Source organism: Galendromus occidentalis, unplaced genomic scaffold (genome assembly GCF_000255335.2).
Source record: "Galendromus occidentalis unplaced genomic scaffold, Mocc_1.1 scf7180000075612, whole genome shotgun sequence".
Taxonomy (NCBI): Eukaryota; Metazoa; Arthropoda; class Arachnida; order Mesostigmata; family Phytoseiidae; genus Galendromus; species Galendromus occidentalis.
The window spans coordinates 1,952,736-1,975,872 of NW_003803602.1; the positions used below are offsets into that span (position 1 = coordinate 1,952,736).

General features: G+C 53.2%; 1 protein-coding gene across 1 annotated transcript; it reads left to right on the forward strand.

The window, feature by feature from the left end:
• The first annotated feature begins 905 nt into the window (after positions 1-905).
• On the forward strand, positions 906-22,204 carry LOC108864461 (uncharacterized). The gene is made up of 2 exons (XM_018640163.2): positions 906-951; positions 20,886-22,204. Exons 1-2 carry the CDS (start codon positions 906-908, stop codon positions 22,022-22,024), a joined length of 1,185 nt encoding a protein of 394 aa, XP_018495679.2. The 3' UTR covers positions 22,025-22,204.
• Positions 22,205-23,137: the final 933 nt, after the last annotated feature.

The window sequence follows — 23,137 nt, forward strand, 5'->3', positions numbered from 1 at the left end:
CTTCTCTTTTCGATATTGTCCTTTCCATTCCATCCATCGATTCCGAAAGATGAGAATCGAGCCTCGAGGAGGGAATTCGCATTCATTTGGCGGAGAAAGTTTCTGAGGCCCCTTCGTTTGCTTGAGCAAAGTCGGAGTAAGCCCGCTAGAGAGCGGTTCCAGCCTCAACCACTACCTGTTCAGATAGTCGTTGCGAAGTGGTTCACTGCTCTGAGCAGGTATCCTTGGTCACTCCTGAGCTCCTCTGCTCGTCTTAAAGGTCACAGCGCGAAGAAGTGGGAGGTCCTTTGCGCAGAGAGGACCTCCCTCATAGGGTCACGTGTAGTCCGGAGAACAACAGCAACAGTTGTCATACGTCGTGGCGGGGGCATTCAGATTCTGGGGAAGAAAGCTAGGGGGCGCTGCTAACGAAGGAGGGCCTTACTCGAGGCTCAGGCACAGGTTCAGTTGCTGTTCGAACGCACGTGCAGGATGTCGCTCGAAGCCCATCCACAGCGGAACAACGTCGACGACTTTCGAGACGATAGACCGCTTCGTGAGCCGAAGATCTAATTCAACTTCGACTTCGGAGAACTTCGGTCCCATCGGAGCAGTCTCCCCCGATGGATGTAGATAGGTGACAGCTGTGCTCAGTGATTATCGTCAGTCCACTTGTCATTGGACGGACCGCAAGGCCGGAAGAGACCGGAGCCGGACGAGAAGGGGAGGAGAGTGCAATCAGACAAATTTTCTCGGACTGCACCAAGTTGAAATTTGATCGGAGAGAAGAAGTTTCGGTCTTGTGATTCCGAAAATACTCCTCACGAGCTCGAGGCTGGAATCGAGAGCGTCGCGCTCAACAAGGAATCGAGGAGGTTCGAAAGTGAAACTGTGCTCCTCTCGAAACATACAGCATTTGTAACACAATGTTCCTACGCCAACTTTTGATCTGTATCTTATTGCTCATATCAGGTAAGTCTCATCGATGGGGTCCGCTGTCCCATGCGGCTAGGAATGTGTATTCCATCGACCGGGCTTTGGGAGCTAGGAAGCGGTCGATATCGAAGCGTTCGAACCATGGCGGGAAAAATATCAAGACTCGCTGGGAGAAGTGAACCATAGAGGTTCCCTGAACCCACCTCTCATTTTCATAAAAAATCCGCAGGCTCCCCAAGGAAAAATTCAACTCACGGATCGAATCTGATAGAATCGGGGCCGCATGCGAAAACATGAATTTCGAAACAATTCAAGAAGTTTCCTTCTCTTGACGGTAATCCGTGGCCTCCGTGTCGCAAGAGGAACCCCAACAGTGGTCAAGAGAGTATCTGGGGAGGTCATATCGAGGCCAAAAAATAAGGTCTTCATGCCCCACAGTGCTCATAGGCCGGCACCGTAGGGTGGTGGTCATGCGATCCTTGAGAGGAGTAATTCGAGGGAAAACTGATTTTCCCATCGATGGCTACGATTTATTCATAGAACAAGGTAGAGCGCCGACTCATTGCGTAGTCGCAGTCAGACATCCGATGGATTCGTCTTGTGGAGTGCATCGCCCGCGTGGCTGTGTGAGCTGACCAATTAATGGGAGTTATCCAATGATGGCGATCCATAGACAACGGAACATCGATTAGAGCTGTCGTCCTCCTCTGATCGTGGCCGGCGAGGAACGAAGCTCGCCTAAAAAAATCAAGTTGAAATTGAGCGACCGCTGCCCCGAGGCTACGTCGCTCGGCCGGATCGGAACAAGCTCCGTGGGTTCAATGTTCCGAGATAATTAGAAAAATCATCGCGATTTGAAAATCAAACTGTCAGCCTAATTCGCGGTCCTCTTGACAGATCGATACGGATTACGAGATTCGATGGAAGCTGATCGGTGGCCACACGACAAACGTGACCCATTAATGTGAAGCTCTCTATGCAAAACCTTGCTTTTCTAACTTGCGCTCAGATCCGTCAAGTCTCTCTCCCGACCGCTTGACGAACGAAACGGGAATAGCCAGCAAAGCGAGACCCATTGTTCTGACGCGGTGAGCTCAGTCGGCTATGAAATCTGTCATGTTGTCCCTCCAAATCGAGTTCGTATGGGCAGTGAATTGTCATTCGGAATCCGGATAGAAAATCAAATAAATGTGAACCGAACACAAATATGTACTGAACACCTACTCGAGGCCGCATTCTTCCGCGGAACGCATTGCGTTGAGGGCCGAGGGAGCTTCCCCGAGACGGGAGACTTATGCTTCGAGAACGTTCCGTTTCCAAGGCTTCGGTGTCCCCAGACGCTCGAAAGTCTCCGTTCTCGACACCATACGTGAAATGACTGCCTTATCGGTGTTCTGATACCCACCTGAGCCATGGTGAAAACCAATCACTAATTTCCAGTCCAGTAAGTCCTTCATGGAGTCAGCGGCACGAGTATTCCATACCGCATAAATCAGCAGATGATCATCTATTCAGTACGTAGGCACCACGACTCAACGCCCACACGTAGAGCATTATTCCGTATGGGGTTTATTGAGAAAAACTAAAAATAGCGGCGGCACGCTTCATTCAGCCGATGAATTTCGCAAAAGTCTCTCCCGCCAGCCGCTAGCCCCTACTCTTCTTTTTGATCGCCCTGAGAGCTCACCCGACCGCCACGCGATTCGTATCGACTGCTACTTAGCATGAATGTACATCTGTCGAAATCCGGGGGCAATTTTTTTCGCCTCGTGTGCTCTGATCTAAAAGGCCGTGCCGGTACGTGGTGTCGCTTTTATTAGAAAGTGATTTCACGAATCATGGCTTTTGTGGTGAAGCGCCATCCGCGCTGGTCAACGAGACGGCTGCCTGCAGCCTCCTCGGAGCGTCCACGATGCCCGCTTTAGAGCACGACACTCACGACTCTTTTATGACGCCACGGACGAGCACCGCGTAGAACGAATCTCGAGAGCTCACATCGACATCGGGAGCGTTCGGAAACAAATTCAATTCGATCACTCGCGCTCAAGGGGACGTGCGTATGAATGCGCTCACGCGTCCGCTTCGGCCATTTCTCTGAGCATGTCCTCATTGAGGCTTCCCGGAACTGGCACGGAGGGAGCGAGGAATAGGTCAGCAAAGCATGCCGGTCCTCCTATCTGGATGCCTGTCCCCAATAATTGTGGACACATCTGGCGTCACAGACCGCGACGCGTGCCCGGGCCCCCAGGAGACGTAGTGCGTCGGTGATCCGTAACGTGCAAAATAGACCTCTTCTTTCCTTTGGATTTGATAATGGCGTCGTTTGTCTTCAAAAGTCACTTCCGCAACGGCGCTCCTCCTCTTCCTCTCTTGCCCCTCCGATCTCCCGACTCCACTATTTCCCCCAAAAACGATTCCACAAATCGATGTCCTGCGGGTGAGTTTCCAGCTGCTCAGAGGACTTCACGGGGATGCCTGATTCCTTTTCTTCTTCCACCCGGAAACTCTCTCATGTCGAGCAGAAGAATGGACGTTTCGGTTTCCCGTCAAGCGCTTACGGGAGACATCAAATCCGAACTAGTGTTTTTGCGATTGCTATCGAATTATCGCGGAGCATGCGAATTAATGCCGAAATGAGCTTATTAAAACTCAGTCGCGTGAACCCAATCAAAAGCAAATCAGATCCGACCCTACTTGTACCAGGGTCACGTCCGTCTCTATCTGCTGTTGTCCTGACTCGGTTCGCTGTGATGTCACTTCACGGCAAAACGTTCGACAGCGCAACCCCTCGAAAGTAAGATGAACAGGAGCATCGTCTCGACTCTCGACACCGCTATAGAAGTTGAAACGTGCAAACATGAATCTTCGAAAAAATACCTCCTCCACTGGATCCCAAGTTTCGTGAAAACCTCAGTCGAAGGACACACACTCGCGATATCTGCTCTTGCTTGTCTCGCGCTCGAACAACAAGGGAAAGTTTCCTCCCTGTCGTCATATTGGTGGCCGCATTAAAAGCTATTTACCCCGTTCCGGACAAAGGGGTGTGCTAGGAGGGCGAAAAGGAGAACGAGACGCCGGGTAGACGAAATGAGAGGGCGACGGCGCAGCTCTTTGCATATATCGAACATTCCGACACTTTTTGGATAGGTGTGGAAAAAACTGTAGCCTTCTGAATGGATCCGTGTGGAGCGCTTGAGGGATCGGAGGAATTCGGCCGATATTGTGTTCTTCGCGCGTATTCTAGGCCGATATTCGGAACTCCTGAACGGGAGCGGCACATGTCCAGCATCGTTCGAGACTCTCTACAGTTTCGAGCGGAAAACTGTAGGGATGCCTCGTCGAGGAAGGGGATTCCGGGTCTGAGAGATACAATGAAATCTAAATTTGAGCACGGTGAATAAAGTCGCGTCATTCCCGGGAAAACCGTGAAGAACCCCTGTGAGGAAGCTGATTTTTCGGCTACCTGAGTATTTTCTCCTCGAAATAACCTTGGCGAGGATCTGAGCGGGACTCGGTAGCGTTTAAACAGAAAATTTGAAGTCTTTAGCGAGAGTGTCGGGCTTCTATCCCCGAGGGTTGTGCGAATGACAGTGTATCGGCAAAGGCCCCGAGGCAGATAGAGGCCATTGAGGAAACACAAATATCTTTTACTATAAAGAAAATAGAGCGTTTTTGTTGCGCTGTCCCAAGGGGACGCAAGCGACTTTCCTCCGTAGACGATAAGCTGGAGGTTCTACGCGAAACGCTGAGACGGCTCCGATCGAGCACACCCGAGACCGAGTCGGAGTTTCGGAAAAGCACGGATTGTCCCATCAAACCAACATTGGCAGAAGATTCGTGAGGATATGATCTGAATAATACAGCGTCCAGGTCGGGAGTTGGTGTGATGGGCGCCTCGATATGATTATCCTCAAACCTACGTCCTCACTGTCCATTATTTCGCCGGAAACGTCAGAGAAAAGCCCAGACAATCGTATCTCGCTACCCGCATTTTTGCGCCATGCTCTGAGTCGATTGTCGCAATCTTCAGAACTGGTAACGGGGCGCGAGAACTGGCATGGCTCCGCATTCTCCCGATGTCTGTGCATGTCCACCGGCGAGGGATCCATGCATTTTATGCGGTAGATTGCGTGCCCACCCACCCTCTGTAGTCCATTGCTGGCAACGGCCATCGTGCTATCGTGTAGCCGAAATGAAGATGCCTTTCCACGCCCATGTCGCAGACCCCATTACCCACAAGCTGCCCTACACTGATTTCCCGAAGTCTGCGTCCCTTCATTTTGTTTTCGACCCCGTTCCCTGAGTTGCCCCGCGTACCTACATAGTAGCCATCGAGGGTGTAGCAACTTCTCCGTCGCTAATCCTCAAGCATGTCGATGCCCGCCGCGATATTTTTTGGCAATTTCACCCTTGCGAGGTTAGCGAGGTCTTCCAAATTCTAAAGTTCCGTGAAATCTTCCTCGCGATGGATCGCGACTTAGCATCGACATGTCTAAGCTTGGGTTCGTCGAAGTTTATCGCTGGAAAGGTCTGATCCCGATGCGTGAATCTTTCTGTTTTCATGATGTCTCTTGACAGCGAACCAGATAGCCCTCGGAAACAATAGCCGAGCAAGTAAGGTGGCGGCTGGCAAGCGAGGCGGCAGGCAAGGAGCCTGCTGATACCTTCGCCCCGGTATCGGATGGCCCTGTTGAATGAAGCCATTGTGCGGCGCACACACAAAAGACCCCAGCATGGTCGCTCATTCGCTTTCTCACCCGCTTTCGCGCTCGGTCTGCTTGCTTTCGTGACCTGGTCACGCCTGCGGCATCTAGGAATAGTCTTAGACTACAGCCCTACCCTAAGTTCCTAGCGGTTGCCCCGAATCCCTCCCTACCCAGCGTACGTTGGGGGCCTGGGCGACTGTTGATCGAGCAAGGGGCGTACCGGTCGAAGCTAGGAGGAAGCCTCGTGCTCTCTGTGGTGGCCCCTCGTCGATTCAAACTGAGCCTTATTGAGGCTGCAACGATGGTACTCTCAATCGAAGGTCGCGAAAAACTCCGAACGCATCATTCCTACGGGTGGATTCGGGAAGAATCGAATCTCCACGCATTAGCGTTTCAGTCTTAATCGCAAAAGCTCCACGGCGGCACTCGCCATCCTCAGTGGGCACCGTATTTGGAGACTTCGACGTATGCGGGAAATGGAACTTTAACGGATCGAAAGAGTTCTGTCCGGATCCTCCGCTTACGGGGATACAGGGTGTCATAGGTTCCGCTGGTTTGGCACTCCAGGTCCATCATTTGAGCATCGATTATGGATAGAGGTACGGGGTCAAGACAACCGCTCCGTGGGGATTCAATGTGGCGGTGAACCTCCAAGACATGGTCAGAGGGCGCCCAGGGGGGGGGGGGCGAATCGAGCGGCGGGCTAAAGTTTTGGAGCCGAAAAAGCGGTAGACGCTTTCGCGCACTTTGGAAGCGCAAGGCTCACGACGTGCCTGAATATTTTCCCTGGTACGGAGAGGAATGGAGAATCGGTACCTCCTGTGGACTCCTCTCCAGACTCCTCCGCTTGTTCCGCGTAGAGTGTCGTAAGGTTGTATCGTCGTCAACGGTGCCGCAACTCCAGTGACGGAGCGGTCGGGATGGCGTGCAGGTCACGCCGCAAATAGCCGTGGACATCCAATGACTCAATCCATCGATTCGAGCGTCATACCTCAAACAGCTGCTCAGCGACCTATTGGACAATTAGCGATCGAGTTCCTGGCGACTCGTCTCGTTCCCTCAGGACCGAAAAAACATCAAGCGAAAATTGAGTACAAAATACCTTTCTGGCCCTGATCTCTAGCGGCTCATCCCGCGACTCGGACGACGACGGAGAGGAATATTTCGCGAGCGAGCCGGCCAGCCCACAAGTAACTTACAAAGGTACCTGCTGCTGCTGCTGCCGCTATCCTTAGCCTCGACCGTCGCGGGGCCTCCCGAATCGTGCCATCCGTCATCCGCGACTACATATAAGCATATAGATTGCATATCATACGGAACAGGATGCCTCGAATCAGATTCGTTGCTCGTTTCGTTTACACTTCAACATGCTTTTTTAGACGGGACTGCACCGGCTGAATTCACCGGTTTGGGGGGGGTGGCCCCCCGAACCCCTCTTCCCCCTTGGCGTATTCTCCCAAGAGAGGAACCACGGCTAGCCGCCGAAATTCGTGCGCGGTTGGAGGGTTCCCCCAACCGTGATGTTGTAGACCTTGATCATAGAATCCACGATCCAAGACTCTGATCAGTGATGTGACAAGTGTAACTCGCGTGCTGAGCGGAGCGATCGTAGATCCAGCGACCAATGCGGAGGCAGACGGAACAACCGATCCACCGACCTAGCGACGACGGCATACGACTCGGTGTGTTGTCGGAACAAGGGCAAGGGGTTTGCCGCCGCTGTCGTTGGCTCCGTACAAGCGACGACCATTGTACGAGGCGAGCAAAATGGCGGAGGCGGCTACGACGGGCCACAAATGCGACGTGATCTTTGTTTTGCGCCGCTCACGTCGGAACTCGTCGACCAAGCGACTCCGCAAAGCACAGCGATGACAACTGGGCCACTCCTCTTCTTCGTAATTGTACATAGTAGTCGTAGCAGCCGCGCCAGTATAAGTACAGAGGAAATATGTATTTGCCGATGTTAACAATGACGGATCTCGACTAGACGCATCCCATCATGACTCGTTCGACGTCTCGCGGATTCACGTTTGGGCCGAACGCGACGATCTTGGCTGCGGATCCTGGATCTCGGAGAAGTTCAGGCCATCGGTGAGATCATGTCAGTGATGGGATCTCAACGAGGCTTCTCGGGAGTATTCCGACGCGAAAGGGAAATTCCGTGATAATTTTTCCCAGCTCGGTGAGCGTCGATGGTGATTACGTGAACTTCCCGGAAATAGAGTACCCGAATCACCACCACGCACAGTAGGGGAGGATCGAGTGCTTCCCGAGGCTGTGCCGCCGAATACCACGCTCCTCGGCCCTCTGTGACGAGTTCTCCGAGGAGAACGATGGAGATTTGTCTACGATTCGAGAGAAACATGTACGATTGCTCGGGGGAAAACACGGGTTGCAATGGGAATTTAGCGCGAGGCTAACAGCCCGGTAGGACACGTTCATTGATAACTGGCCCATTTCGGTCGGACGTGACAACATGCCCCCAGACATCTTGTGTGATTGCAACAGTGGCAGCTGCGGCGGCGTTGGAGGCGATGGTCATAAGCTACAAAGCAATCTTCTCGCCGGCCATCGTTCCCTCTGTGGAAATAATAAAAAAAAAAGCTGAAACAAACGAACTATTGCAACAGGAACTCTCGGCACGGTCACACGAATGAATGAAAGGAAGAGATTCGCGAAGCCTCTCGGTGGATCGAACCTTATCCCACAACGTAAATAGCGGTGCGCCCGCCGTCGTCGAATATGAACGCGAGGGATCTCTGTGGCTCCGTACGATGTCGCCGCGAGTGCCAGCAACAATGACTACGGAGCTGGGCAGCGAGGAAAACAAGCGCAACTTACCTCAGGAAAAAACGAGTCGCGGCTCGTTCCTCTAGGGGCGTCGAGCGGCCGGGCAGGCAGGCAGACGGGTTGGTCGGCTGCCTGGCGTCAGTCCCCACGGTCCGTCCCCTGGAAGCGACGATAACCGGAAAAACAAAAGTTGTGTCTTCTCTAGGGAGAGTCCAGCCGGCCTGAGGAGAGATACCAGCGGCGGCGGCGAAAGGCCTTCGCTATCATCGAACGTCGAGCGGATGGCTGCCTGGCCGCTTCGCTCACCTCACCCATCTCGGCGGAGCAGTCTGCCTTCAGGACAGACAAACCGTTCATTCCGAAATCTTAGCGAAACACTCTGTTTCTGCGAGAAACAACTCAAATAGCAACAAAACGGGGGCCGCTCCGATGGAACCCTCCGCCGCCCCCGCTCGCTGTTCTGAGGGCCACCGAGAGGGACTCGCCTCGTTACGGAGCCGCCGATTTTCGATTTCTAAGAAGAAAATCGGAGGAGAAAAATTCGCGCGAAGCTGCCCGACAAGCATCGCTGTGAGTTTTCGGCGGCTTCGAGGGTCACATCAATGCAGAAAAATTATTGCAGTGCTCGACTCCGACTCAGAGAGATCTCGTGAAGGTTATCTCGCAACCATGAAGCGAGGTTCTGTTTTGATAGTAATTAGGTCTGTTGCTTTATGACCCTCAGCGATGCGTTCAGCGGCGAGTTCATGACCATGGTGATGACGACGATACTCATCATAATGAACTCCTGCGACGAGGATTGTTGGTAGAAAAAAAAGACGATTCGAGTTCTGCGAATGCCACGGACCCGCGCCATAGGTCTACGGCCGGGTTCCGGTCAGCCTTCGAGAATCGAGTTTTCTGCTCGATTGGACGATGTCGTTTTTGCATGAGGGCAAGTGCAGGACTGACGAGTGAGTGAGCCGTTGAGGATGAGGCAGATGAGCGGACCTGAGGAGAGATCGGAGAGGGAGTCTTCGCGCAACTAGTCGGGCAGGTGGGCAGCGTGAGTTGGAAGACCCCCTTCCCCCACCGGGAAGAGGGCGAGAGCGAGTGTAGCATGAATAAAACGAGCTTTAGCAAAATCAAGTTACCTTGCTTAATTATTCGCATTAAGACCGGTCTGTCGGGTCGTCACCGGCCCTCCGCATCGGCTGCATTGCTCTGTGTTTCTTCTGCTCCTTCAGCTCGGTGCGGCGGAGATTACTTCGTTAAAGTGACACACTGCCGCCCTCCGTTTCTGCTCTCTCACTAAGCGCTCGATCGTTGTTGTTTACTGAAACTCAAATAAACAATCCTGCAGGCGATGAATCGTGGACGCGCAGGAAGAAAATATCAGATTTTGCCGGAATGTCTGTCTCCACCTCCGATATATCTGAACCTTGGAGCGTGGGATGTGACGAGCGCATCCAATGAGAGGACACTGAAAAGAAGACTTCGGTCCAGCTCAGCCCCGGGGCTCGAGGAGCAGTCGGAGTCTAGTAGGTAATTGAAAGCTGCGCAGGGGTTGGTCTCCGCAAGCAAGAAGCAGTTGCCGGTCTACATTTTAATCTTACCCACAGCGGTAGCAGCGAAAATCATCAAAAAAAATGAGATGGGAGTAGCGGGCGGGGAGCACCGGGGAGGTGAGGGAGAAATTCGAGCTGGCTCACGACGCGCAGTACTCCCGCCGCGGCCTGTCGAGGACGAGGAATCACCGCCGAAATTTTTCGGGACTCCGCACAGCGATCGCGAAGTTTCGTCGAAATCCACGGTCAGTCTGTTTTATGCGGAGACAGAAAAAAGGCAGCTCGTGTTGAGAGACGCAGAGACCAGGAGTCTCTCGATTGGAGATTGTGACACGGCTCGGGTGTCCCGGGCTTGGGAGCCGGAGTTTTCCGTCGGTCAGATTCCCCCGCAAAGTGACCCGTCCATGTTAAGAAGTCTATTAGCTTTTTAGTCAGTTTGCTCCGCGGCTCGTTCCCGGCAAGGGTTAATTTCGCGAATAATAAACGTCTTTAAGACCAGCCGCATTTAGAGCTGGCACAGTAACCTCAAATTACACTCCACTTTGCGTCTGCAGCCATCAGCCGGCTTGACGGCTGAGGAACATTACCCCGGCGCAGAGGAGCCTCGCGCGGAAAAACTCGAGTAATAGATAAGGCTCGGAGGCGCGCGCGGGAAGCCACGGCCTGCGGTCGCCAACGCTCGCGGGAGCTCCGAACTCCTCAACTCGTCCACGTATCGGGTCGAGATGACGAATGCGGGTCAAATCAAGACGACCGTAGTCCGCATGGAGGAGCTTCCGAAGCAGCAGCAGGAGCAGCTGCTGCCGCCGCTACCTCCGAGCGCTTCCCGTAGAGTGGGTGGTCTGCTTCTCGCCAGCGCGCCCGCTCGCTTATCGAAGTCCAGCACTCATCTGGTGAACACTCAGTGGGCGGGTGAAGCGGGCAGCTCGTTGAGCAGCAGACGTAGCAGCCAACTCGACTTCTTCTCGAGGGAAACGAAGAGAGAGGGAGAGACTATGCACAAAGTGTTTTACTTGATTATCCCCAGGTGATCACCAAATGACTTCTCGTTCCCCCCGAGGCAAACGGTCCAAATAGTCGAGAGCGGTCCGTTGGACGAAACGGAGAGCCGAAGATTCGTCTAAGATTCCGCAGCTGATCCTAATCTCGGCGGCCGGCGTTATCGCGGCCGGGGGACACTTTGAGCGGGAACGTGACGAGATCTCACTCGGATATGGGCTGAAAAAATTGACGATCATTCTGTTTGCCATGGCTGGGGGGGACTTTGAGATTTGAAAAATTTCCCCCGTGACACATTTTACTCGGCCGCACGACGATGGGGATTGTTCTTTGCAGAACTTTGTATCTCCAGGGCTTGCTCAGGGTATTCGCCCTCTCGCGTTCTCTCGCTGGCTCGCTTGCGCGCTCTCTTACATATTAACCCTTGGTCAGTGCAAAATGACCAGCGCACCCGAGGGACCGAGCGGGAATTCACCACCACTTCCACCATCGCCACCGTTAGGGCCATCAGAAAACCGAAGATTTTTGTAGCTGCAGTAACTGCAGCCTTGCTCGTTAACTTGCTCCCAACAAGTGTTCATCCAGTCGAGATGAACTCGGCCCGCGCTTCCCACCACCTCTTGCGCCGCTGACCTCATCGCCGTCTTCGTCGGGCATCGGACGGCCTCGTCACCCGCCTTGGGAACGTTTGTCGTCGTGATTCCCGGGCAGAAGTTTCCTCTCCCTTGTTCGGTGGGCCTAGTAGGTGCTTGTTAATTCGTGGAGTATTAGGATTCGATTCGTTCGCGCGACCGTGGTATTCAGCCTCTCCGACCACGCAATCCCAACCGACCACAGAGGGGAGGAGGGAATGCGCTCTGGATGCAAGAATAAGCAGGAGAAGGAACCGATCGGCTCCGCTTCCAGGAGCGCAGTCGAACTCGAATCGGCAATGCGCGTCGTCGAGCGAATAGCGTGGTAATGGATTTAAATGGCGCCAATGTTTTTACCCCCATTAAGCCTTATTAGCTGTGGCCTTTCGACTCACGCTCGGTCGACAGCAGAACCTATTTTTATGGCGAAGTTCGCGCCGTGGACAGCCACCCTTGCCACCGCCGATCCCAGTCCGTCCGCAAGCCGCCCGCCTCCAGCGAATAGCGAGTCTAAGTTTTGCCGTAATGGCTTCTAACGGACCGAGTTTGGTTCCATTTAAAGCCGTCTCTCCGTTTCGTCGGGTCTCACCGTTGTCTCGCCTCGTCGGATCTTGTGTTCCTCGATCTCCTCCACGCATCGTATTCATCCTCATTGTGGCCTCGCTCCATCATCATGGCGTCTCATTTTGCCCGGAGCTAGCAACTGAATGGCGTAAACGGCTCCACGCTCCCATATGAACATCGCCGAGGCTCATTCAATAATATTTGCAGACTAAGAAACTCCCACCAGTCGCCGGAACAGACCGTACGTCGACTTTTAATGGATATCACAAGATTCACCGAGTGACCTTTCTTGAGAAGACACTGTGAGACCCACAAGTATTCTACCTTGGATGGCCCGTTCGGCCCTCGGTCGGTACGTTTTTACGTTCGATCTGTCGAGCGCTCCGCAGCGATCTCAAAGCATATGCTCTAATGTGATTTGGATTTCGAATTCACGATCTTGGAGCTCTCGTTACTTCCGTCGACCGAGCCAAGCTCTCACTCACCTCGTTTCGAGAAGCTCCTCGGGGGAGAACTCCCGGCGAGACCCAACCCGGAAGGAGGAGCTGAGAGCGTTTACGATTTCCTCGGAGCTCACCCCACCTCACCTGAAATCCATACAGCCCACTTTTTACTTCTCAACGCTTCCGCGCGGAGCAAGAACCCGCGATCCATGTAGATGCTCGTGTTCTTTTCGTAACATGTCGAACAATGGCCCTCCAGGGCCCTGCGCGGCGAGAAAGTGGCGGATCGCCGGTTGGTGTATGCGGGCGATTTTTATGAATTTTGAACGGAATATCTTTATTTGCTGTAGGATTCCCGTTTGCGGCGGCAACCCGCCAGCTGCCCCGGGCCGTTGAGGCGGCATCTTATCTCCGGAGACGAGAGATGCCGGGGTAAGACGAGCCGGGACGAGGGAAACGTTCGAACGAACAAGGAAGGATTGGCCAAGTGAATTGAGCTACCGGCATCAGATCCATCGCGGAATTCCCACCGCTTTCTCAGCCTGCTCGGAGGTGCTGAGGATGCTACCAGGCTCGCAGACCAGGAGTCGTGACGTGAATCGCGCCCTCGACGACACGGTAGACGTTCGCGGGGGCCTGACGCCCCCGAAATTTTGAACTCCAGCCACTGGGATCGCTTCTCACAGATTCTAATCCACCGCGGAATACTAAAAGCATACAAGACCATCAATTGACCCCGATGTCACGCGGGGGCGAAGGCACGGATCGCCGCCGCCAGTCTCATCATCAATTCAAATCTGAGAGCCACCATTCGACCGCTAGACGCCGAACGACCAGTGTGCTTGCCAGCCTACCCAGACAAGAGGCAGGCTCACTCGTTCGTTGCGAAGTTCGTTTTAAGCCCAGAGCTGAACGCGGCGGCCCATTAGAAATCATTACCATCGCTACGATTGTCGGCTAACGTGACACGCACCTCAACGAGTTCCCGACAGGCAATGAAATCGCATAACGTAATACACAGAACACGGAATGCCTAATACACGCTCGGCTTCCGCGTTTGCTGGTGCTGCTATCGAGCAGGCTCCTGGATCCTGTCCCATAGGGTGCGATCTTTTCGAGGAAAACACGATTGGACGCAACGTGATCCCATACCGAGGTCCGGGCTTAGTTCCTCTGCAGAGGTCTTCTCCCGTAGGACAATGTCGTGGGCATGGTGAATAACGGTAGCCTTCCGGATCTGGAAGAGTTCTGGGGAGTTGAGCTCGGAAGGGACTCATTCGACAGAACTTGGTGCCAGGGAACGTCTCTCGGTAACGAGCGGGTCCGTGGGTATCCCGTGTGGGATCGCACCACAGAGAGTCCGACAGAAATCTCTCCCGAGCTCAGCTGGGGACAGGTTAAGGTGCGAACGGAACATGGCGCTCCACAACGGGAATCAACGACAACGTCTGGAGAACGGATGCCGAGCACGTCTCAATGTTCTCCGGTCGGTTTCATCAGCTTCATATGAATCTACAGTAGGGCTTACCGTAGGCCACACCGACTGCTGGGATCGGTTAGAGGGGGACAGCAGCTTACCACAGTTTGCCGCTGTGTTTCTCTGGGGGCCACAGATCGTCATCTGTTCCTCTTCTCGTTCTTATTTTCGTTCCGCCGACGACGCTCCCGCAGGTTCCTAGGGAGCCACGGGGAGGAAAAACACAGCGACCGATCAAGCGACACGCCGGGCGAGCAGCAAGTCGGGTAAGCGACAGTGATTGTTCCGTTCGTCGCTGCCGTGTGATGCTCACGTGCCTTCGACCTGTACGCTTACGTAACTCGGAACGGAGTCGCCGGAGAAATTACGAATCGCTCGAGAAATATTATCGCTATCGATCGACCCTCGTCTTCTGGAATCCAGAAAGCCCGAGCTTTACCTTCCCGGCCTCTGCCGGACTCGCGTCAATTTCCCCGCCCACTCACACCTCTTACCAGATCAGCGGTTTCGCTCAAATCGTGAGAATCCGAGCTCGCGTCAGAGGGCTGCCGCAGCCGTGCGTCGGTGGGGATTTTCGCACCTTAAGGAGCAGTTTTGCTTCAATGGGTCTCCGAATCCATTATGGATAGCTCGATCGTTCCGAATAGAATATGAGGACGACCATCCTCTATGGGCCAGCAGGAAAAAAAGAAGCGGGACCGCCAAACTCCACTAACACGCCGCCGCCACTGTCACCTCCACCGTCTCCTACCGAATGCATCACCTGTATCTCCATACAGATCAGGGGCATATTGCGCGCTACCATCGAGCAGCGGTCCGCACCCCAGAACGACAGCATAATGGCTCCGACACGCATCGCCAACGCCCGGGAAAAGAAGACCATCTGATCGCATAACTTGTGCGGCGGGTCTGATTCCGAAATCCAAGGAGCACTTCGCGTTCCTTTCCAAATGATACGTCTCGAGCTCCGTCTGACGGAGGAAGGAGCGCCCCTGCCCCTCCTCGGGCCGATTTGGATTATCCTTGAGATCGATTGCCCTGCGATATCTTCGAATTCGGTCTCTTTCGAAGAGTCAGACGTCAGACCGATGGGCGCGCTCTTAGATCGCCTCAATATTAAAGCGCTCATGCGCGTCTTCTTTATTCCTGCGAATCGCTCGAATTCCAGAGTGGAGTTCTCTCAGAGGGGAAAACTTCGAAGAAGCGAGAGCTTGCCCTTATTGCGTCTAATTTCGCAGCCTGGAAAAACTTTGTTCTCCGCTAGCGGGATGGGTTGTCGAGTGTCGCGGAATTTCTCGATAGACGACTCAAACTGAACGAGTCCGCTGCGAGCTCGAAGACGCAGGAGGAGACTGCGGTAGCTCGAACAAAGGGACGAGATATGATATGGATGTGATTAGGAATTCTCGAACAGACGTCTCAGTCGCGCCTCGTGAATTAAGATCTGCCCCCCTTCCCACCAGCCCGATCCGTCCCCAATCGTTCCGAGTGATCCGCACCGGACATGCTTGCGCTTCGACGCCGTGGAGAAGAATCGACTATAAATTTTTTATGGCTCTGTTAAATTTCGTCGTTTTCTTCTCTATGACTATTTAATATCCTGCTCTCGAAACAATGGAGACCTCTCTGATTATATTAAATTTACTATCGGCGGGCAGATCTCGTCCGTTTTTACGAATTCCATTTGCATATCAATCAATCGCCGGGCGCGGCCATATTTCGCTCTCTTTCTACTCCGGGGTCGACTATGTACTAGGTATATGTATGCGTAGCTCCGCGAGGCCTACCATTCAAGGCTATCACGAACTCGAGTCGAGAAGTTCAGAGAATATCAAGGTCCCCCTCCCGAATCGCGGACGAGATCACTCAAGAGTACGGGCGTCGTCCTCGATCGCGCTGAAAGTCACCATGGTATTCATTTCCCATTCCTCCGGGTTCAGGAAATCAAGATGCTCTGGATTCCGAATAATTGCCACGCCTGGCAGCCAAGCCGATGTGAGCAAGAGTGCAAGAAACGGTGGGAAGCGAAACGAGACAAGAGAGACAGCTTAAATCCGCTCGGTTGCGCTGGTGCGAGAAGAAGAGAAGCACTTGTCGACAGGACACGACAAGCAACCTCTTGAGTCACCTACACTTGTTCAAATACCTGGCTGTCGCACAAGCACCTCCCGAAGTCTTCAAGACGAATTCCGATTGATGAGCAACTGCTCCTGAAAAAGAACCTAATCTTCTCGACAGTTGTCCACTGGGAGATGTCTCCTCCGCGAAGACTATGGGAACTCGTGATCCCGCCCGCGTTCCCATTCAACGAATCAATCCAAATACATCGCTCTGCTGAATTTGTGGTAGCAGCAGCGATAAAACTGTCGTCAGCTCCCGCTTATCGGAGAGTCAGGCAGACTATTACCGCGGAACTGCCGGAGTCTCGGCCGCGAGGCTCGAATTAGAGGCTAGGAAGGGGCTGCGAGTGGGAGAGAGAGAGAGGGTTCTAAGCAATATATCCCCTACGAGGATTCGAGCAGGGTATGTAGTTGCTTGTGCCGCCGCGACTGCTACAGTAGTGAGGAGTTTGAGAGCTACTCGGCAACAACGAGAGAACCTCTTCAGGAAAAACGGCGGAGCGGAACGGCCAAGTCGAAACACATCTCGGATGAGGAGGTAATGGAATTGAATCACCATCGGGTGACACGAACAGCTTTCCGTTTTGCAATTGCTGTTGCTCAGCGCCGTTTCTCTCTTTGACTGAATAAGTCCCGTGAGATTCTCTTCGAGACTCCTCCTTTCCGACTGCCGATTATGATGGATACTCGTCATCGATACGTCCGACCTTCCGTTTCGAAGTTTCCGAATAGGCGACGCCGCTCCGGTTGAGTTATACGAGAAAATATTCGAGATTCCACAAACAGGGCTCGAACGGCCGGACATGCTCATGATGAGGTCATATCAAAGTATCTCTCTGACCGACCGATTTTGCCACTAACACGGAGCAGATCGACTGGGATGGCTTGCTTTCGAACGAGGGTCTGGCTAATGGCTGCTAGGGGAACTCACGGAACGGTGGAATCGGTAGCAGAAGCAGAGTGGTGAGGGGTCAGGGACCTATATTAGTGTTATTATTGAGGAAAGAAGCAAGAGAACAGGTAATTAGTCCCTTAGGAGAACTCGCTCTCAAGTGCTTTTTAGCTCCATGGCGGCGGCGGCGGCGGTAGGAGCAGACAGAGGTCTGTCGAATGGTATCACTGACGCCGATGAGTGGGTCGTCGGTTGCTCGAAGCGAGTCCCTGCTTCTGTATGCCCCTCGCGACGAACGTGGAAACATGCACAGATATCTGGCTCCCCCGTCGCGAGGATCGTACCTCAGCCTTCTTCCGAAGCGTCGACACTGCCCGTCGATAGTGCTCGGCGCGGTGTTCGGGAGAGAGAAATGACGGATCCGCACGTCGCTCGGCAAACACCATGAACAACGCTTGATAAAACACAGATTCCACGGTTTGTCGACAGAACATATCCAATCAAGTCGATGATAACTTCGATCTATGTCGGTAGTCTAGTTTTTGGCGAACACGATCCGTCACGACGGAAAATCTATGATAACTTCCATGCTTCAAATCGATGATCAGTAATGAGAACACGGCTCCGTGGTGAATTATAAACAGAGAGTCCATCGGTGCGTCCGATGAGGGCGCTAGATCCGCAACATGCGACAATGATCGCGTTCCAAAAATTTGTCAGGTGATTTGCGCCGCGAATCACTCGCAACATTTTCCGCACAGACGAGCGCAGAGCTGCTCCCGAGCTGCGTGTCCGTTCGGTTATGCGTTCGCGTGTACTTTTTGTATGCCGGCAGATGCTCGGTACGGAGAACTTGGGGAGTTTTCAGAAAACTCCACGTCGCGACGTTCGTGATTTCGGATCGGGAGCGGACGCGACCTGTGCCCTCCTTTGAGACTCGGAGTCTGATTACCGGAGAAATGATTGCGGTCTGAGGGGACGGAGTGCCGACGTCCGGCTGCAATCTTCAGACGATGAGTAGCCCGGTGAACGGACAATGCCAGAGATCCGGTCCTCCCTTAATGAGCTTTGATAGTGATGTACTCGCCTAAAAATGGCGGTCCCGAACATTTCCGCGGATGAACTCGAGAAAATTGCGTTCATCGGGATTCCCGAAACAGAGATGAGAAGACTAGAAATGATTTTGTTTAGCACGACAGATTTTGTTTCGCTGATTCACCCCGAAACCTTCCTGCTCCACCGATCTCGACCATCGAAGCCGTGCCTACCACGGAGCCGACCTAACCTCTTCGTTGCTTTCGAATGGGGCGAAATCTTTCCGAAATCTTCCGGGGACGAGACGGAAATCTCGATTTGCAAAGAAGATTGCATCATCAGAGTCTGGTATCGAGTTCACCATCCGTGGTGTGCATGAGTTCAATAAGATTGAATTCATACGTGAATATTCATTTGGATCCAACTCCGAAAGCGGATGTACTGTAGCGGGAATTTTATCTTCGTACAATACTTCGAGATGCCAGGTTCCTCTTATCTCAGAACCAGACCGAAACAATCCTCCGTCGATCGTGGAGGATGGTTGGAGTTTGGGCTGCACATCTGCCAGAACAGCCCACCTCGGTATCGAGGAGAGATCTATTCGAACGCAGAGATAGCAAATACGAATTTCGAACAAATGGAGGAACAAACGCCTCACTGAACTGACGATTCGCTCCACCTGAGAACAGCTTGCAAGAGGGTCTGTTCGCTGAGTGAGAGCTCCCGAGGAAGAGGTCAACTGGGAACAGAACAAAGACCAACAAGGGACAGCTCGGTCAGGGCGACTCTCATCGAAAACTTCGGAATCTGAACGGAGGCGACAACGCTGGTTCGCACCGAATACCGGAAAGTTTTCTCCTCGCGTCGGATCACCAAAAAGATCGTCCGAGCTCCAGCCTCTCACCGAAAGCAAACTTCCCAGCTCCTGTCTTGTCGAATTAATGGTCGTGCTACCAGGGAGCCACGAACTTTCACAACACGGCCTGAAGGGGAGTCCCGGATGTAAATCATAGCGACCAGTTGTCGGAAAAACAGCTCCCGGCGGTGTGGAAGGAATAAACTTGCAAATCCCCCTGCGCGCTGAAATCGCATAGTTTTTCGTGGGAGCGCTTCGACTTTTGTCTTAGAATCCCTACCTCGGCGCTTCATTGAGACATTTGCCCATGCGATGGCGATTGCCGAGCTAATGGAGACTTTGATTCTCTCCGAACCATCGTAGGGTACTTAGCGAGGCGGCGCCGCTCCCGAGCGAAAGAAGAGCTAAGCAGAGAAGCGAATGGCAAATTTGGCCGAGGAATTAAACAAAGTCGAGTTGTACCATTGCGTTCCCGCCGCCGACGCTACCGTCCTCATCAGCTCGGCGCGAGCTCAGAGCGAAGAGAGGAATTAGCTATAGAGCGTTTCTGCGAAATTCCCGCAGGAATATACATACGCAGATTCCTTCGCTGGAATATCGTTCGACACCAAGCCCAATCGGTCACTGAATAGTTCCCCACAGTTTGATCTCGTCTAGTCGTGCTCTATTCCTCCGCCGCCGGAGCGAGCCAATGGCTCGGGAATCGACGAACTCACATTTACATTTAGTAGGGCAGTCAACGAGCGCGCCAATATCCTCTACCCATGTATGTATGTACTGGCGGGCCGAGTTCGGTGAATTCGATAACCACGAGCTGACAGGAGGGCTGCGATAGTGAGAGGAGACATAATTCAAGCGAGCAAGCTCGCCCGGTGTATCGCTGGTGGTCGCCGGTAGTTGTTGATGTGAAATCATCGGCGGGACAAGATGATGAGAAAGCAAAGAAAACATCGCGAAACCAATCGTTGTGATCCCGTGACTGGGTGTGGCAAAAAGTCATTGCTGTCGACTGCGTAGCACTACCGGCTGACTGTTTTGTTAAACGATTAATTCCCCTCTCTCTCTCTCTCCCCACCCCATCCTCCCCGCTGCTTCCTCTCCCCCGAATCCTCATGGCTTGGAACACAAATACCGCGTGATTCGGGGATGCCAGCTTCTCCCGATCTTGCCCGTTGTTCGATGCTACGTCTTATTTACTCGCTCCCGACTTTCTCATGCCTCGACGCAGTCAGACTGCTCGGGGGAACGAGTGGCCGGGTGGGTAAGTGGGTGCGGTATGCTAATTGAGTACAGGAACATCTCTCGCGAACAGACGTCGACGGCTGCAGAAATTTTCGCTCGTTCGACGCAATCGAGGGACTGCTTAGTTCTGAGGGAGATTTGCCTCTGGAAGAAACAATCATACGTAATTGAGCGATATTCCTGCCGGCAAACACCTGCATGCTCGACTCGGCGTTGGAGTCCAGACGGAGGACGAAGGGCCGAGACGGCAGTCTCCGCTCGCTGGCCCTCAGAGTTTCTCGACCCTGATGGCTGCCATCAATTATCGTTTGTGTCGTGACGCCTCTCCGAAAAACGACTCCTGAGTCGCTCCCGTTCTCCGGCTAAATGGCCGCCACCGTCGTGTCTCTCTGTTCGTCCATCTGTTCGCCCGATTGCCCGTCTGGTCGTCCGTCTATCCGTTCGTTATTTAGTTCGTTTGTCCGGACCCTAACTGACGATGTGTCCCAACCTCGCTGGCGGCCGAGATACGCTCAAAGAATCAGAGTTCATTTCGAAATAATGTCCTCGTGATGTTCTAGCTCGCGGCCGCGCGAGAGGAACGTGCCCACGTCTCCCGTTCCGATCCGGGTAGGGAGCACCAGCCGCGTGTCCGCAAAGTATTCAAAAGGCGTTCCTCATCTTTCAGGTGCCAGAAGCATCCGTGATGCCGCTCTGCAAGTTCCGGGGGCGATCATCGCGGGCAATCCTCTGATCATGTGGTGCCGTTTCGATCTCGAGGGCGAGGCCCTCTATTGTGTTAAATGGTACAAAGATAACTCGGAATTCTATCGATACTGTCCGTGGAGCTCACCGACTCCGACTACCTACAACGTCGCTGGAGTTGAGGTGGATATAGTGCACTCGAACGAGAGTATGGTTACATTGGTCCGGTCGGACGTTCGGACCGAAGGAACGTACAGCTGTGAAGTATCCACCGAAGGACCAGCATATAAAACCGTTTTGCTCGAGTCCGACGTGGTCACGTATGTTATGCCGAGCGGCGGCCCAGTTATCGATGGCCTACGGAAAAGGTACGACCTAGGAGATACGATTAATGTGACCTGCCGTTCAGCACCGTCGAAACCTCCACCACGTCTTAAATGGTACGTGAACAGCAAACGAGCGCCCAGTAAACTCACAGGCAAAACCCAGGTGAGCTCCAACCCGATGACCGACGGCATGGGTGTTCAAGCCGTGGGCTTGAACCTGAAGATGCCCATCACATCCGAGGACCTACGGAATAAGATCATCAAGCTGCAGTGCGTTTCGACGATTTATAAGAACCTCTCGGAAAAATATGACGAGATCATGTACCATCCATATCTAAATCGAACGTTGCTGCCGGACCCCGAGGGACCCCGGATTAATGGCGAGGAACTTTTGAACATCTACGACAAGGCCCGAACATCTGTCGAATGGAATTGCACGACCAAGGTGCACGACGCCAACGAGGCTTACCTTGAGTGGACAGTCAACGATGAGGAAGCAACTCGCAATATGACCGTGCACCTGTCGATAGCGCGGACTGGTCGCCAGAAAACCTACACTTCGAGACTCCGCATGACCCTCGAGGAGAAGTTCGTGACTTCGATGCGTCTCAAAGTTCGCTGTACCGTCGTATACTCTCAACCCATACAGTTCGTCAGCGAGGAGACGATCTTCACGGCGGCGAGCACGTCGTTCCACATTATGAAGATTTCGGAAGCGTCCCGAATGACGATCGCGCCAACTTTCCTTACCGTAGTTATTATTGGACTCGTTGTCTCCCACATTGGCAATCACTGATTATTATCCATTTCGGCGGTGATGAATACAACTCTTATGGTCGTCATCCAGTTATTATTATTATTATCATTATCGATATTGAACGTAGTTAGTTTACTCTTTGATTGCAAACTGACATGCGGCCACATTGGTCGGCCCACACATACTGTTGAGGGGAACGAAAATAAAATAAATCCAGTTAAACGAGAGCTTCAGAGTCGTTACTCTCGCTTTTCCACCCTCGCGGCGAGCAATCTCGCAACTTGACTCTACGAGCTGACTTGGCACTGATAAGCCATTGGGGGTTTCCCTGGTGCACGACGCGTCAGACCCAGGTCCTGAGCTCTTGCCGCGGAGATTTCTGTGCTCTTCCCGATTCTCTCCTGCAGGAGCATATATTTCCAACGGACGAGTCTCGGAAATATTTCCAACGGAAGAAATCTCATGTGCAGGAAGGTTATTTCTATCTCCAGTGTCAGCTCCTCGGATGGAACGCGCAGAAGCCGCAAAAGTTCCATGCCCTCGCTTACTTTCACCCACAGCTCGAGCCAAAGTCCTCGCGGCGAACTCGTAGTTTCCAGGAGCTGGTGGCCTAATCTCTACCTCCGTTCCCCACATTTTTTCGCGTTCATAGTGGTCCATTTTCGTCGTCCAGAGTGCAGAGGCGTGCATGCGGTCCTGCAGCCGAGCTCGTCATTCCCGAGCAGCGTGTATCCTTTCTCCTTGCCTAATCCCATAAAGTAAGAACAACGAACGCGAGTGCAGGCGCCTGCGACCAGCCCTCCCGATCCGACTGAGCGGCGAATGCGTTGTCCTTCGCTCGGATTCTCCTGGGATGGGGAGTCGCTCTCATGGATCAAGATGAAGAACAGCGTATGGGTCCAGGGAGTGCCATCGGCACTATCTCCTATATCAGAAAGTCCTCGGCCATCACATACATAACCTTGATGAAGGATAAAGTACCGATGGATGCTTTACTGTCGATCCGACCGAGGCAGGGCCGCCATCATTCATGCAGTGAAGGAACAGAGCTACAGCTCGGCTCAACGAGGCTTCGATACGCGACGAAAGCCTCCTCGTTCGCAGTGGAAGGAAAGTCGATAAAAAATCCGAGAAAGATGTCAGAAGTCGCGG